A 16,805-nucleotide genomic window follows, 5' to 3' on the forward strand; every position below is an offset into this window, starting at 1 on the left:
ATTTCACAGACAACGAGTTACTAAATACATGCCCTGGCTCTCACATGCTTTTCTCTAAACATCCACTTCTGCATAAGAAGTGCTGCACAAAACTGAATGCAACATACTTGCAATTCAAATCTGAACTGCTCATTATGATCTGTGGAGGAAAACAAGAACCAAACACTACAAAGCAGTTAGAAAATATAGCATTGCTAAAGTGAATGTCCGTCACTAAACAAAACACAGAAAGTGCTTCAAAATGTTACTTTAAATGTGGATCATGCAGACGATCCTTCTGATAATGCAAGGAACATGTGAGATTATTTGATGGCAGAAAACAAAAACAAAAAGACCTTCACATGGGCGGTGCAATGAAAAGATTAGAAGTTAATTCACCCCTACACTTTCCAAAAAGCACTTCAAAGTTGGGAATTATATCAACAATGCAACATTCAGGCTAGCTGCAGGAAAGAAAATGTTGGCAAAAGTACTACATGCCAAAAAATAGTGGTATTTCAACACCATATTTTGATTTATTCCTCCCCACCCTCCAAAATGTGTTTATTTGAGCAACTGGAGCAAGCATATAACACATAACATTCTGTTCCTTTAGGCATACTATGCAAATGTTACCGTGCAAATTAAATACATAACATTTGCTGGTGATTAAAATACCAGAAAGCCAATCACTCCTCAGTCCATAAGTATGGACCACAACTATATGGAGAAAAAGTTCCACCACACATTATTCTGTAAGAAAAGCCAATGCCAAAACAGAAGTTTCCACCAGGTGTCAGGAGAAAAGATATTTTAATATCTAAACTATTGAAAAATTGGTTTTGTGATGTCTGGAGTAGGCAACCCAAGCCCTGTTAACACAGGTCCATAAGCAATGCTTGCTCCTAATGTGTTTCATCACAGAATAAAGACTTACAAAGATGAACACAAACCTTGTGATTATTCCTGGGAGCATGACAGCACAGCTACAGGTAAACCCTTGGAGGATCATTTACAGAAGACATATAGACTGGTTGCTGCCCGGTTACGTCCATTAAACTCCAAGTGGGAGAGTCCAGAATCCCCCGGTGGTTGGAGCGTGGCAAGGCATTCTCACTGCCTGCGAGAGAACGGTTAGTGAGTCCACTGTCCACGGAGTCAAACTGCTCTGCACACCACACATGGGGCTGGAGACGTGCATGAGGTATGGCAGAAGTGGGGAAGGTAGCGACGATGACGATGGAAAGGAAGATGGCAGCAATAATGCTAAGCACACATCTCACGTAGTTACAGCCTGTATAGTTCATGCTTTTTTTCATGTGTAAGTTTTTGTAAAGATTGAGATAAGAGCTCAAGATTATATGGCTTCCCTACGATGTTTTATAACGTTTTACCTTTGCTCTACATGGGTGGAAAGAATATGAACTGCAACTATGGTGTGTGTTTTGTCAGGTATGAGAATTTCCTATCTCCAGAATTTCAGGATTCTGAGAGGGCTGGTTGCAATACTATATTATTTGCTGACAGTTATATTGAATACAGACATGTTTTAGAAAAGACTCTGAAGTAAATTACTATTTTGGATCTTTCTATTTTGTTAATAGCTGCTATACTGTTATTTAAATAACTCCTACTAGTTTCATTTCACAAAAGCTCTTCCAATGCTTTATGCAAATCTGCTTCAGTACAATTTGCATGGATCTTGAAAATTTCAGCTCTCTTATCTCAGCACAGAGAAATTTTACTTAATGGCCTTAGAGTGACTACAAGTTTTATTTAATTCATATTTGCCTCATTAATGCTGTTGCATTATACCTAGTACTACCTTACTTATTAGAATGGGATTCAAATTGTCCAAACTATTTTAAGATTTTTAAGATTGTATCACTAAGGAAAGTCTTTACTTTACCCGATTAGAAGAAGCTATTTACAAAATCTCTATTACAGACTACAACTAGCACTCAGGTTCTGTTTCCCTGAAAATTATTGTGCAATTTTTATAACAGCAGGACCAGGTCCTATATCATCATTTTCTCTCTCCCAAACACAGAATTCTCAGAGTTTTCAAAAATATGTGCACCCAGTGGTCTGGGAGCTGTATGGCATATTTTGAGACATACAGAATACCTCACCTACATTGAAGCCATATGAACTTGTAGCATTTCTCTGTATAATTATTATAACTTTAGTATCACAGTATCACTCATTTTCTGTACTAACTGCAAGTAATTTATACATCAACAATCAGGTTTATCTGTAGCTTTTTATTTAGGCAATTGCATTTATATTTCTTTTTGATTCCAATTCTAAGCTTGACTGTTTTCCAAGTTGTTTACCAGTCAGCAGCAATACCCACAGGCACTTACTGTTCCCAAGATTGCTACAATATGTGCAGTCATAATATACATACATTTATATAGTCAAACTTGGAAGCAAAATGGCCTTTTAACTGCTTAAGAGACAGCAAGGAGGTTGGAATTACAATGCTCTTACAGCAACTGAGATTTGAGTATTTTAATTCTACCACATCAATAAATAAGCATCATCACAGCAGGCAGCTAAAATAAGAAGAAAATGTTGTGGATATGCTTGTCCTAAAATACAGAAATGCAAATCTGTATGTTCTTCTGCATTGTCCAATAGCTCATGCAACTGGAATTGTATATAGGTTACAAAAATAACAAAACCAGCACTTTTTCTGAATTTTTCATTCATAAATGAGATTAACCAACCTCATACCAGATAGGAAGAAAGGTCTTCAAAGTTCTAGGGATACTTTGTACATAAGCAAGACAAAATGATCCTCATACCCTCCCAGCAGGAGACCCTCCTGTTCTATGTGTTCGGCTCAGATTAACCCAACATAACAAAGTAGATACTATCAGCATTTCCTCTAGAGCTCTATGAAGTCTCTGGAGTGGTTGACCAGGTTGTACTAGATTTGTTCTGATGCTGCAACAGTAGTCACAGATGATACAGACCCAGAGCCATGGTAAGGTCCCATCAGAAAAAATAAGGAATTGGAAAAATCTGTGAGTTGTACCTAATGAGAAAATGCTCTCTCAAGCATACTTTTTTTCATGCCTTGTCATCACAAAAAGCAAGCTATGGTCACTTGATCAGTTTATTAATAATAGGCTATACTAAGGGAATCTTAGGAGAAATGTGTGTCAACAAATAAATTGTGAAATAGTGCCTAGTTATTTAAAAACAAACAGAAAACTCACACAACCATTTTTTTTCTCAGTTCTGTAGCAGTATCAAGAAGGCAAGGGTTGGAAAGACATTTCTTTGTCTTAATCCTCCAAACCCAGCCGCACAAACACTTTCTCACAATACAATGCCTTTGTCTGAGAAGCCACCATGCTTCAAAGGAAGCTCTACTACACAGAGCAGCAGGAACTGCAGAAGAGAGAACTGGGGTGCGACTATCGCTAAGAGGGAATGAAGTGTCTCAGGTAGACAGATGATGTTCAACTTACTCTGGGGGCAATGAATGAAGGTGAAAAAAGAAAAAAATTGTTTAAGAACATTAAGCTTTTTTTTTTAATATTATGAGAATGCTTGAGATTTCAAGATTAATTTCAATATCCCCCAACTATGGGGACATAAAACATGTGAACAGTGATCATAGTTAAATTTCCCACTCCCAGTAAGTTCTAGGTCTGCCTGCTGTAAATCGGAGGCACTGCTGCTACCTAGCCTAAATTAAGCAAATATTTTTCTTTGGATGTTGGCTCACGATGGACAAACGCCTGCTGGAGGGAGGGAAGACCTTATGGGAGGGGAAAGGAAAATACCAGACACCAGGATTAAGAGCCTCACCACAGTTATTTCTCTTTGCCCTTGTGTAGGTGGGACATAGGGGCAGCACCCGAAGATACTGAGATTCAAGAAGACAACCTAAACTCGTAATTCAACTTCAAGCTGAAGTAAAGACATAGCTTCACCAGCGAAAGATGATGACCCTTTCCTTAAATCCCTAAATTTCCACTTAGATTTACGCCTGTAACAAGAAGCAATCTTTTCCTCACCTTTTCACTCAAAGTAGGATGATGACACAAAACAGAGGTGGGCAGTATTTTTCCTGTGCGAGATTATAAAACACAGCTGCTCCATAGGTTATTATTTTTTTAAAGAATGAATAAGCCCAGGGAGCAGGGTTGTTATGAACACCGCCACCGGACCCTGTACCCATCCAGCAGCAATCCACGGGCGTCAGAGCAAACTACATTCTTTCAAGAAGAACCTCGGAGACTATCTCACGGCTTCCTAACGCACAGCGAGGACTCTTTCGCCCGCGCCCAGAGCAGGGCGCAGCGCACCTGAAGCCGGCCCGGCCCTGCCGCAGCGCCGGTCGGGGCCGCGGCGCCCAGGCTGGGCCGGCAGGACCCGGCCGAACGGAGGAGGCGCGAGGAGCCAGCGTCCGACGGTGCGGAAAAGAGAAGCCAAGGGGTGATTTAAGCACAGCTGGAAACGATCAAACCCAGAGCCCAGAAGACAAATGAGGCCGCAGCATGTTAAATGAGGCAAGGGAGTTCAGGGCATTTATGCATTCAGCTGCCTAACTAGAGCTCGGCTCTCAGGAACAACTGTTAAACAACAACCTGATCGGAATTTGTAAGAAAACGGGCATACAAGCGAAAACATGGAAGCTGAATTTAGATGCAAGCAATAAAACTGTCACAAATTTAAAAGCCCTACCATATAAATCAGAGGCTTTTAGTCTAAATGCAAAGTAAGAATCTGTAAATCATATTTGCTTTTCAGGAAGTATTGGCAGGGTTTCAAGATGTATTTAAGTAATCTCACAAAGTGCCTCTCTTTCCCCTGCCCTCCCCACCTGCTGTCCCCAGGGCTAAGCTCATACGAAGCGTAACCATTAGGAAATCAAAATATTATGGCTAAGCCTTGCTAATTGCTATTATGAATGAAAAGGTAAAATATCTCACTCACATGTGAAAAAACATGAGGAAGAGGAAGATTCCAGGAACATAAATCAACAGGAAAAAAATGAAAAAGTCTGCTTTCTATTCTCTTCATGTATTTCACTAGCCATATGAATTTATCTGTATTTATCTGTGTAGCCTATAAAACACTGTTAATACCTTGATATCACATTCAGTGGAACAGGGAAAAGGAAGGGGCAGTTGAAGATCCTCACTTTGCTGTCCGTCCAAACGGGGAGCAGAAACTCTTTGAGCCTACATCGACTGACTGCAGATGGGAAAGGGCCAGCAGGCACCAAATGCACCTGCCCGTTGCAGTGGTTGTACGAACAGGTCTTCTGCAGCTCTGCGCCTCGCTCCTTCAGGCACAGGGCTTGGAAGCACTCATTTTTTGGTGTAGCCAAGCTTTCCACTTTCAGAACGGTTTAGCAACTACATTTTCCAAAGTCAAAAACCTGAAGTTAACCTGCGGAGAATGCAATTCTTATATTCCACAGTATTAGGAAAATGTTATCATTTGCGCTCTAAAAGTGTATGGTTTTAGTGGATGAAATCCAGATTGAACTGATTTACTTTGGCTTTAAGATCAACACTGAGTTAATATTTTTATAGAAGTATTTTAGCATAAGGCAAAGGATTCATCTGGAGTTACCTTAAATGATACAGAAAGGAAGTTCTTACTCTGTGTCAGGAATATGAATTACATGTGTCTGTAACATATTTTTAATGTTACAGTACTTACGAAATACATGAACAAAATGCAGAGTTCTTTCACTTTCTATTCCATTCATTCTAATATATAGTGTATACTGCAGAAAAGCTGGCTTAGAATTCAGTAATTTGTACGTTTACACATCATCTGAGAATAAAAATCTTTTTTAATTTTAATATGGTAGGAACTAGCCACCTGCTCCTATAAAACATATAGGACATGTAATATACAGGTGGACAAAGGATATTTTATGCATCAGAACTGTCCTCTTCATCTACAGCAACTGCATCTCACCTTTACAGATTAAAAAAAAAAAAAGAAGAAGAAGAAGAAGAAGAAGTTATATAACTTAGTAAAAAGCTGGTAAGACCAACATCATTCTAAATATCACTGTGTGAAAATCAATTGCAAGATGTGGAAAAAAACCCACCTCTTCAGGAACCAAAATCTCTATCCCATAACAGGTCTATATGTGTGTGCAATTTATATATAATTTTGGAAAATGAGAATGAGTAATAAAGCTTTAAAGAAAAAGAACATGTGAGAGGGAAATGGAAGGAAAGGATGAGGGGAAAAGGAATAGAATAACACCAGAGGATTTCAGGATGCTGTTATGACAAAGTAAAAAGACAAATCATTTTGATGACTTATCATTTTGATTCTTTTTATACTAAATAGTAAATATTCTAAAATAAATAACCTAAAACATGAAGCTTGATTGAAAGAAGAAAGCCAAGCAATTCTTGCTTACTTTTGTAGGACCATATACTTTTCAGGTTAAAAAAAAACAGTCCTGCTTAGACCAGTCTATACTTTTCTACGGCAAGAAAATTCTGATTTAAAAAAATAATAAAAAAAATAAGGCCATCTTTGATTGGAGGCAGGTTAGACCAAGTCAAGAGATCTTTTTTAATATCCCATTTTCTCAACAAGGCCCAGTGAAAGAAACTATGCTACTGCTCAGAAGCCATTCAAGAATCTCTATAATGCACAAAACTGGATCCCTTCCCAGACCCCACACCAGCCAACATCATCTCTATGCACTCAAACACAAGATCTAGTAATTCTCATTTGATTTATTTGTAAGTGGACATTTAATGTGGACTTCTAGGGAAAGAAAGCAAAAGAACATATTTTTTTCTGTAAAATTGATACAATAGCAGAGGGAACAAATGCAAAATATGGCCAAAGCACATGAAAAGAATTTGCTGAACCCAAACCAAATTAAAATGATGGCGCTGTATATCTAACTATTCAAAATAGTTCACCCATTTTATATGAAAAAAGTAACTGGATAAATATAGAAAACTGACAAGAAAGGAAATTCAGAAGTGACCTGGCCATTGGTTACATACTTGCATTAGTTCTTGCACCTATTCTATGCTCTAAACAATCCTAAATTCTTCTCTGCACACTGTCCTAGCTTCCACAAGGCAGGGAAGGACCAAGCAGAGGAAAACCTGACATCTAGAGGGAGCACTTGTGGAGCTATAAGCTATGGAATTGAATCTGTTCAAAGCAGTCAGCTGTTTCGCAAGGACTTTCAATTTTGACACATTTTTTGAGGCAATTTTGGACTTGCATATCAAAAACTCTTCCTGTGTTCCTCTTTGGGCATCTGTCTTTATATGACATGGACAAGGTCAAATGCATCGTCTCTATCCAAAGCTGATCTCTGGCTCCAGTGAATCACCAAACTACTATAGTAATGGGGGAAAAACTGGATCTCTCCCAAAACCTTTTAAAAGAAAATTCCAGATTATTTCTGTGAGGTGTTGTATCTAGTGCATAAGACATCAACTGAAGAGACAGGCCCATCACATCAAGCTCTTCATGTACTTTGGCACTGAAATCGAATTTCTTGATTTAGCTCTGTGAGCAAAGTCCTGAACAACTCAGCAGTATGTAGGCAAAAGATACTTCTGTCCGTCCCCAGGGAAGGAAATCTTTGCAATGGGGACTGCACCGAAAGTTAAAACTACTGCTAATAATCAGCATCATCAAACTACAGGTATTTTAGTCAGCTAGGATCTTATAAAAACAGGACTGAGGCTCTTGAGCACACCGAGCTGGAGAAACATAGCTGCACTATGCTTTTCCCCAGGAAATAAAAAGCAGGCTTCATTTACCAACAGTCTTAGCAGGACTAAGTCATATGTCAGGTGAGTCTGGAATTTGCTAAACTTTCCTTCACAAGAAAATCTATTTTCTTATTTTACAGTCACTATTATTTTAAATAGATTTTAGAAGAAGGAAGAGAAATGAGAAATGTTCACTGCATTTTGTTCAACTGTTTCAAGATTTCCCACCATTCAGACATTAGCAGCAGTGATGGTAATGACTGAGAAACTGCAGTAGTGCCATAGAAGAAAACTGCAACACAGCAAATAGCAGCTTCTGCGGGTTTCCTTCACTGCAACTCCAATCTTTTAAATAAAGAAATCTGTACGGCCATTTCTAGTTAAAATACAGCTTCTAACAGAACTTATTAAAAAAAGGCTTGAGATCTTTTTAGTCAAGTTCTCTAGTTACAGTGCGTGGGAAAGAACTATCCAAAAGCAGAATTCCCCTGACACCTGATGATACGTAATACGATCTTCTTCTCTCTCACATCCTTTGCATTTTAAATAGCTGTGTGTTCACTGTACCCTGCTTCCAAAGATGCCTTCTGGGTAGCAATTAAATGTATAATTGAGATCTTTAAGACATTAGAAAGGAAATTCAGTGTCTTTTTAAATGGCTGTGGGGAATGAGATACCACAAATCAATTTTACACCAAGGCCCACTTCTGCACACATGCATTCAGTGTGCATCGCATGACCCCTGGCAAGCCTAAGGGGCTTCTTCTTCCACAAACACCGCTTCCAAGGTTTTCAGAGAACGGATTTTCAAAGCTGTAAGGTGCAGTTCTTAATGGTGCGACGGATGAGTTCATCAGTCTAATTAAAAGATTTTAGACTTTTTACTGCTGGTAAATATTTTGTGCAGGATTCATAGACAGCCATTTTGGTCTGAACATTACTTTTCTTTCTCGTCTTGTTTTGTTCACTAGTCATAAGCAGAATCAGATTGATTCTGCTTTGAGATTTGAGATTTCTGGTAAGAAATTGAAAGGAAGCACTTTATCTATATACTTACCTTCTTACAATTGATTTTCTACCTTGTTTATCACCATTTTAGTTCACCACTTTCAGAGAAACTGATTATTCAGCCACTCACTACTGCTTACAAAGCAGTCATTGATGAAACTGAGTTTCACTACAGATGTTAGGGCTAAAAATTAATAGTGCTGCTTCCAGCTTTTGTTAGAGCACTTCAGAACTGCAAAAAGCAAACAGTCCTTCCTTTTATCACTTCCCTCTATCAACAAACACTTTAAAAGTTTCATTAAAACAACAACAATATTAACTCACTACAGCTCTTTTTATCTCCCTGTTTCTGCACCCAAACAATTCAGGATTTGAAATTATGTTCAGTAGACAGTAAACTGTGTCTTTCATCTGGCTGAACCTTGCCATTTCCCGTGAATTTCATTTCCATATGAAACCATTCAGTAAATACACAGCAAGTCTCCTGCCTCCCATGCTTTGCTGCCGTCTGATTTCTCCTCCTTTCAGCTGAATAGCAGTACTCCAGAGATCACCCCCATCTTAATCTCCTTGTTTCTTTTTAATATTTCTCCATTAATGTTACTCCACTTCCACCATGATTACAGGACTTAAAAAATACTCAAGACTGAAGAACCACATGAAAAAATTCAGATAAGAAAATTCAAGGAATTGAGCATGCCTGTACTGTTTTTACATGGATTCTTTTCTATGGGAGAGTCTTTTACCAAAAAAAAAAAAAAAAAAAAAAAAAAAAAAAGAGAGAGAGCGAGAGAGATGGATGGAGAAATAATATAAGTAATCAGATTTGGGAAAGCTTCCAAGAGCTGAAATGTCAGGAGGACTACTGCAGATATAGTAGCCTTTGCATTTCAATCAGGAATACAAATAATGGATATAAAATTTCTGCTGGCAGCATGCAACACTCTCGGAGAAGAGATCACTGCCTTTTTTTTTGCTTAGGCCTTTATCCTGGCAGCAGTCTGAAAATATTGCCCTCGACAAAGCTCTTCACTCAGGAGGGCAGGGATCTGCCACACCGATGTGCCCTATGGAGCTGAGACATACTTGGCTTGTCATTTCAATTCCTCTCCTTCTTGTTCCAGCATACACTTCTGTCCTGAAGGTCCCTTCTCAGGGTCCCTTGCCTTCTGAATACTCAGGTCCTCTCTTCTCTTCCTTTCCTCCCTCTGCTTCTTATTCCTTTTCATGAGAGGTGAGAAATTGCAGGAAATTCAGTCTCTCTTGAAGTTTAGGGCTCCTGTTTTTCCTTTAAAGGGGTTTCCGTGGTTGCATCTGTGATAGTCCTAACTGAAGGACAACCATCTGCATCTGCTCAGTTCTGCTCCAGCAACAGGAGGAAAAGAGAGAGAAAGGGTCTTTTCCGCATGAAAGGTAAAGAAGGATCCAACTGAGAGTTCAAATCTTCCTGGAGACTGAGGTGTTGCACATGCAAAAAAAGGTAATAGATTACTTATATGATTATACACTCTAACTTCTGCAATATGACTGCCTTATTCAGGTTACCAGGAAAATTAGGATAGAGAGAATCTATTCCCATTTTACAGTTCCACAGGGAAATCCTGTATTTGATCAATTATTAGGCAGCAATAGCATACAAGCAGCACAATTAATAAGGCAAAAAATGTCCTTTCCCTTTCTCTCCCCACTCCCCAATATCCAAAGGGTTAATCCAAACAAATGTTCCTATAATTTTGATCTGGGAAATATTGTACTTTATGCTGGACCCATGACCTGTGAAATGTCAGTCCTACAAGCCCCTGACCGTAGGCACTTCTGGGCTCTCTTACCCAAAGAAGTAAGCACTGTCATCCAGCTGCATGCCTCAGATTATTCCCTATTTGCCTTTCCCCCCATAAAGGGCTTAAACCGCCCCCCCCCCCCCACACACACACTTGAACCTGCTTATGAGAAACTATAAAAACCAAGACACAAAATTAGAAGTACCTTTGTCAGTCAGGATGTTTTCACTAATTTTAAAGCAATAGGCTCAGGCAGTTCAGAAACTGTGGGTACTTTCAGATACATATACCAAAGAGAAAAGCTTTTTTAAACCTAATGCTGTACTCTTGCATCAGGCTTGCATTAAAAAATAACAGCCACTTTCAAAACTCATTTTTCTTTGGCAACTACAGAAGAGTCACTCTAGTACAAGCAACCCTCAGCAAAAGCAATCTATTTTCTAGGTGATTTTCTCAGCAACCAACTTCCTTGACACTAACGTCAGCCGTTTCTCAGGTCAGTGCCTGTCTCTCATATTTAGGGTTTATCTCTTCTCACTCAAGAATTATTGGTGCCTTCACAATTGCCAAATCAGGAATGTGTTTAATCACCACTATGCCCAGCACTGTCTGCTTGCTATGAGGCTTGATGTAGGAATCAGTATCAATTCAGCTTCTGGAAAAAAAAAAAAAAAAAAAAAAAAAAAGGCTGAAAATTGCCTCCTCTCAATGCAACTCTCTTGACCTTCCTCTTCCTCCTGAACCATGACTGTCAAAGAGGCCATGTTGTCACTGCCATGGACAATTGCCTTTACCAAAGCTATGAATTTCTTCAAAGAATTAACTCTTTCAGGAAGGGCACAGTGGACATAGTTCTATTTTACTCCCCCTACATACTCAGTGGAAGAGGAATATTTTAAGTAATGCTTCTCCCCTGCCTCCTCATCCCTCTCTTCTATTCCCTCCTACCAGAATACTCTGGAATGACAAATGTCTTGGAGCCAGTTGCCTTCCCGCACCACAACTCACCTCACTTCTGCTTAAGTCACTCATCCAGGACAAGCGCATTAAACGCACCTCTCGAGCTTTTCAGTAAGCCACATCTTATTTTTAATACTTTCATTTTTCATTTTTCACCAGCAGTTGTTTTTAATGCTAGTACTTCTTACGTGGCAGCATGACACACGAAGTGGCAGGAGGTGGAGGGCCACAGAAAATACCAGTGGTAACAAGCATGCAAAATTGCATTTTGAAAGACAACTTGCAAAAGAGATCAGTGCCTTATATACCCAATGAATCACATTTTATAGTTTTATAGAACAATAGGTTTTCAAACTTCTTGGAAACTGGGAACTGCAAGATGCCGATGCCTCTTTTTCTAATCACAGGTAGTTTAGAAACATTGAAGGTCAATTCTGAAAGGAAGCATACATCCCTAATTTCCCAGAAGAAAACCAGTCTGAGAAATAAACAACTTACATTGACATTGCCTATAAATAGCACAGGGAAGCAAAGCAATCCTAGGGCTGTTAGTGAGCATCTCTGAAGTTCAGAAAGCAGGTGGCTAAAAGTGACATTTGGAAATGGATAGGCAATTTATTCCCATTTAGCTGGCATTTACAGGAAGAGGAAACACAAGTTTGAGCTAATCTGGTTATTTACCCCATAAAATGATGCATCATTGACAATACCTAAACTCGTTAAGTTTATTATCAGTAAGAGTGATCCATCCTTGTGACTTGTCTTATATAGAAAAGCTTGACAGGAAAAAATAGAGGGAAAACATTTATGTTTCTATTTGCTTCTAAACTCGTAGAATAAAAAAATGTTATAAAAAACACATTGTAACAGTGAGATTCAGTGATGATTTTGATCACTTTGGCCTCTTCCCTGCATCTTGAAATAAAGGTTTCATTTGGGAACAGTCTGACTTGTAATCTAAATTTTCCATCTAAAAATGGCCAAAATATATTGTATTTTGACAAGTTTTTTAAAAAGTTGAATATATATTTATAAACTGGTATCACCAATAAGCTTCTGTTTCACCATTTTGCTTAGTAAAACAGCACTGTTCATTATTAAATTTGCCTTACAAACAAAACGCATTATGCAGCCTGTGGCATTTATATGCTATTATAACATATTATTTATGCAGTTTTGTTCCTTTCTAATGGTTTCTTTCTTCCTGTCCCTTCTGGGAGATTATATGGACAACCTTATAACTACTACAGTCCCTGTCTCATGTTCTTCATTCTCACCTCAAAACTTGTCAAATCAAATTCCTCCATCTTGCAGTTGATGACGCATGACTGCATCATTAGAAATGTTTTGCTTTCTAAAGCAATTAGTTGCCAGCATCCTTCATTCTGTTACACAAAAGCTCCATGCTTTTCCTAGCTCCATGCCCCCAGCAAACAGTTCACAACTTCTCCATGTTGCCTCCACCCACCATGTTCCTACACCTTTCTCTAAAGCATGCAGTGAGCCCAACATGCACAAATCCAGATCTTCCAGCTGCAGATATCTGCACGCTAGGAAATTAGTTTTAAAAAATGGTATCAGTATCACAAATAAAGGTAAGCAAGGAAGAGAAAAAGTGCTGTTCTATTATACACAGGGCATGGACACCACGATTAATTTTGTCTTAGCAACAATTTTACATTTGACCTGTCAGGAAAATGAGTGCACATACTGTTTCCACAGTGCTTTGGAAGGTAAAGTGTTATCAAGTATACCAGCTCAGAAGGTATTTTCTGACTTTACTGGATAAAAAGTGGTTATACCACAAAGTATATTTTTTCTATACTTTTACTATATTTTTACTTATACTATTTTTACTATAGTTTTTTCTCTTATTACTTTACAGTAATTTCCTGTGCATTCAAGAAGAGTATTTAGAATCAGACCACATAAAATGTAAAAGCTGTCTTCCTTTTCTATTCTCTGCAATATAAATGTTTTTTTCTTCAGCAGATTTCTCTGCTTTAGAAAGCAATGCAGGTTGAGTGGTAAAATAAAGTCATTATTTCAGGCCATGAACTGCACTGTGAATTGGAGCTCACAGTAAAACAACTGTATTCCTATTTAGAGTAACATCCTGATGTCATCACTGAACACCCAGAAATATCCATTGAAATTAGAGCTATTTAGCATTCAGAACCAAAGCTAAGCCAGAATTTAATTTTAAATGTTTGCTTTAAATGAGGAGCCTAAATTCAGAATGTTAAATTTAGTGTTAACTTCCATATTTCAGGATAAGCTTTTGATTTGTTCACAGAGTCAATGACTTCATCCCAATTGTACTAGGCAGTTTCTCAGATCTCCAGATTACTGTGTGCTGCAGCATGCGGGACAGACTTCTTGGCTAATGTGGCAAGGCTCCTGATAATCTGAAATAAAATATGCAGAGCTATAGGAGGTCCCTGTGCAAAAACTGCCTGTGCTGCACACCTGAGACATCTGCCAGTGCCATTCATCTTCCACATCTGCCACAGTGACCATCTAATAAAGCCAACTGAGATGAAAGAGAAGCCATAAGGCCACAGAATGAACATTACACAACATCAAGTCAGCTAACCAGGACACTGAACTATTCTGGACACTACATTTGTAGCAATTATAATAAACAGTCTGCCTTTAACTGAAATCTAATGGTTGATATGACAAACTCATTTTTATCACCGTAACTCCATGACATTAAATAAGGGCCCCTAGCCATGGAGCGTACAGCCTGTTTAATTAGCACAAATTGAGCTGGGAGTCCAGGACACAGAGACTAATTTCACATAAGCTAGTTTGTGATACAAGGACATACGGTTCTTGAGATTCCTTTGGAAAACCAGGTCCCTTTTCACTTTCCTGCAAATCACATTTGTAGCTAAGCTGAGTTGTGACATCTACATTTATTAGTAAATTGCTGCTATTCAGAACCTGCCATAGTCTCTGTACAGCTATTTTCATAAAGCTGCCCTTGTATTTCCTGGCCTATTATTTTCTTCAGTCTCTTCTCGCTTTCCCATTCAAATATATGATCTGCAGCTTCCCAAAAGAGCAGCAGCTTACTTATTACAGCATCCTCGAAAGCCTCATGTCATGGAAAGCACCCACAGTTTAAAGGTGCCTTGGTACACACTTTCCAGGCTTAAGCCTGTCTGCCTTATGGATCCAGACAAGAAGACCCCACAGTGCGACACAAGCTCTTCTCTTCTTCCTCAGGGCCGTATTTCACTCCCAATGCTCAACTGGTTCACATCATCTCACTATTTTGTTAACTAGAACAGCATAAGCAAGAAGTATGGTTAGCCACATCCCCACCTGCAACTCCACAGGACACAAGATTCAGGGACTTGGGAACCGTTCTCTGGAGCTTCCACAGCTGCTCCTGAAGGAATGCTGGAGGGGTGTTACACTAACATGCTCTTCTCAAAGGCCTTCGAGAGACAGCAAGTATCCCCCAGTTGCCTTTGCAGCAGATCTGACCTTTCACTCCTTTGAGTGGATGCGGATACCACAGAAGAAGAATCACAATTCAGTATCCTTACTTCTAGCTATAGTGGTCCACACACATCTATTACATATCAACAGGTACTTTCCCTGTATGTTCAGCATCTATGCATTCTCTTGAGCGTTGCAGAACAACAGATATTCCAGATCAGCAAAGCTTGATTGGCCATGGTTAAAGCCTGAATATACCAAGTCATATACCTCAGTTGATATAATTACCAAAACCTTAGTACAGAGGAATACAAGTAAAAAAATGAATCATTAATTTTAGTACCAACTTTTGATCTCTTTTCTAAAGATGACTATAAAAGAATTAGTTCTAATTTAAGAGACTGAGTTAAAGAAACTATCTATCTCCCATGTTAAAATTGTTTAAGAAACCATGACTGGTAACAATAAAGAAAGGTGCTAGGAAAATCCAGAAACTAAGATCTTGATGCAGCAAAAAGGAGAAAAAGCAAAAGGAACTCAGTATGGGTTCCTTTGGTGCAACTACTGGATGAGGGCATGAAGACCACTTTCATTAAGTTTAGGATATGATCTACTTTGACTTAACATGCATTAAGGTTAAGTTCTTGTTCCAGTATAAAAAGAAATAAGTAGTTTTCCTGATCCAGCACAGCAGATCCAACAGTACGCTCTTGGTCTGATGCTGAAACTGCAGCTTGCATTTCTATAGGCAGACAAAAAAAATGCCTTGTGTGAATTCATTTTCTCACGGAAACACGGTAATCATTAATAGGAACAATTCTTAAAGAAAAGCGTGGGCAAGGCTTAGATAAGAGAAAGGGCAACAATTTATAGTATATCCACATGAAGATGTTTTTCTCCTCATTCTGCTGCATTACCACAGCAAAGCCTTCCTCTGGATGGTATATTTTGAAGCTTTGCCTCCTAATTTATTCCATTCCAGATGAACCAGTAACACAAAACAGAGCTGGACCTGGCAGTCTACTAGTGTAGGCTAGTACTACTATCACTGTGTGATACACAGTGGCTTTTCACAGAAATAGTCATGTCCTCTGTTGTGAAAGATTTAAGGAAAGATTTAAGGAAACCTAATACGAGAGAAGAGCAGATCTTCATCCGCGTTCTTATCTAGTAATTACACTGGTGTAGGGCTGCCTTATCCTGCTGGTTACAGGTGATCTGACCAGTAAGAACATACTACTCCCTCTTCCTTTTAGATGGGACAATTATGCACTGGAGAGTAAAAATTCAAGAAACAGTGTATTCCTCCCATTATAAAAAAAATAACACTTTTTTTTGTCTTCACTCCTCCCCCTTAAAACCTACTTCTCTGGATTCTGCCTTCATGAAGTTAGAGCGAGACAAATGCATTATTTTCAAAATTTGTTCCACAAGTTCTAAAGCTGGTGAATCTCATATATATGAGAAGAGTAATTAGAAAGATTGTATTCATTTCAGTTTTTCAGTGGAGTAGGAAACTGATAAGAATTATACAGCTAACAGAAACTAGCCATTAAGAGTTCAGTGATAGTCAGAAATTATTGCAAAAGCCTAACATTCTTACTTCGAAGTTAATAATAAATACTGTCCATTTTCTTTAACAGTTACCACAGTGTGAGATTCACTTTTGCTACTAACATTCCCTTAATTCTAATGAAAAACTTCACAAATGCAGTGGTAAAGGGACTAGCCTGGGAGAAAACATCCAGTTTTATTAAAATACACAATAATTCTGAATTCAGTGGAAATTGCCTCTTTCTCCTCTCTTGAGGGACTCACAGAACCATGGACACTGAAAAGGCTAAATACCGAGTAGAAATGTATATTTAAAGTTTCCTGCATC

General features: G+C 38.6%; 1 protein-coding gene across 7 annotated transcripts in view; it reads right to left on the reverse strand.

Moving 5' to 3' along the window:
• OXR1 (oxidation resistance 1) overlaps nucleotides 1–16,805 on the reverse strand; it is a 267,736-nt gene that overhangs the window by 142,491 nt on the left and 108,440 nt on the right. For 5 of the 7 annotated variants that reach the window (XM_062570434.1, XM_062570428.1, XM_062570426.1 and 2 more), the window contains exon 3: nucleotides 933–1,099. The exons of the other annotated variants lie outside the window; for them this stretch is intronic. In XM_062570434.1, coding sequence (XP_062426418.1) covers nucleotides 933–991 — 59 coding nt within the window. In that variant the 5' untranslated portion in view covers nucleotides 992–1,099. The remainder of the gene's footprint in view (nucleotides 1–932; nucleotides 1,100–16,805) is intronic. 7 annotated transcript variants of the gene reach the window in all.

The sequence above is a fragment of the Rhea pennata genome, chromosome 2 (assembly GCF_028389875.1).
Source record: "Rhea pennata isolate bPtePen1 chromosome 2, bPtePen1.pri, whole genome shotgun sequence".
Classification (NCBI taxonomy): Eukaryota; Metazoa; Chordata; class Aves; order Rheiformes; family Rheidae; genus Rhea; species Rhea pennata.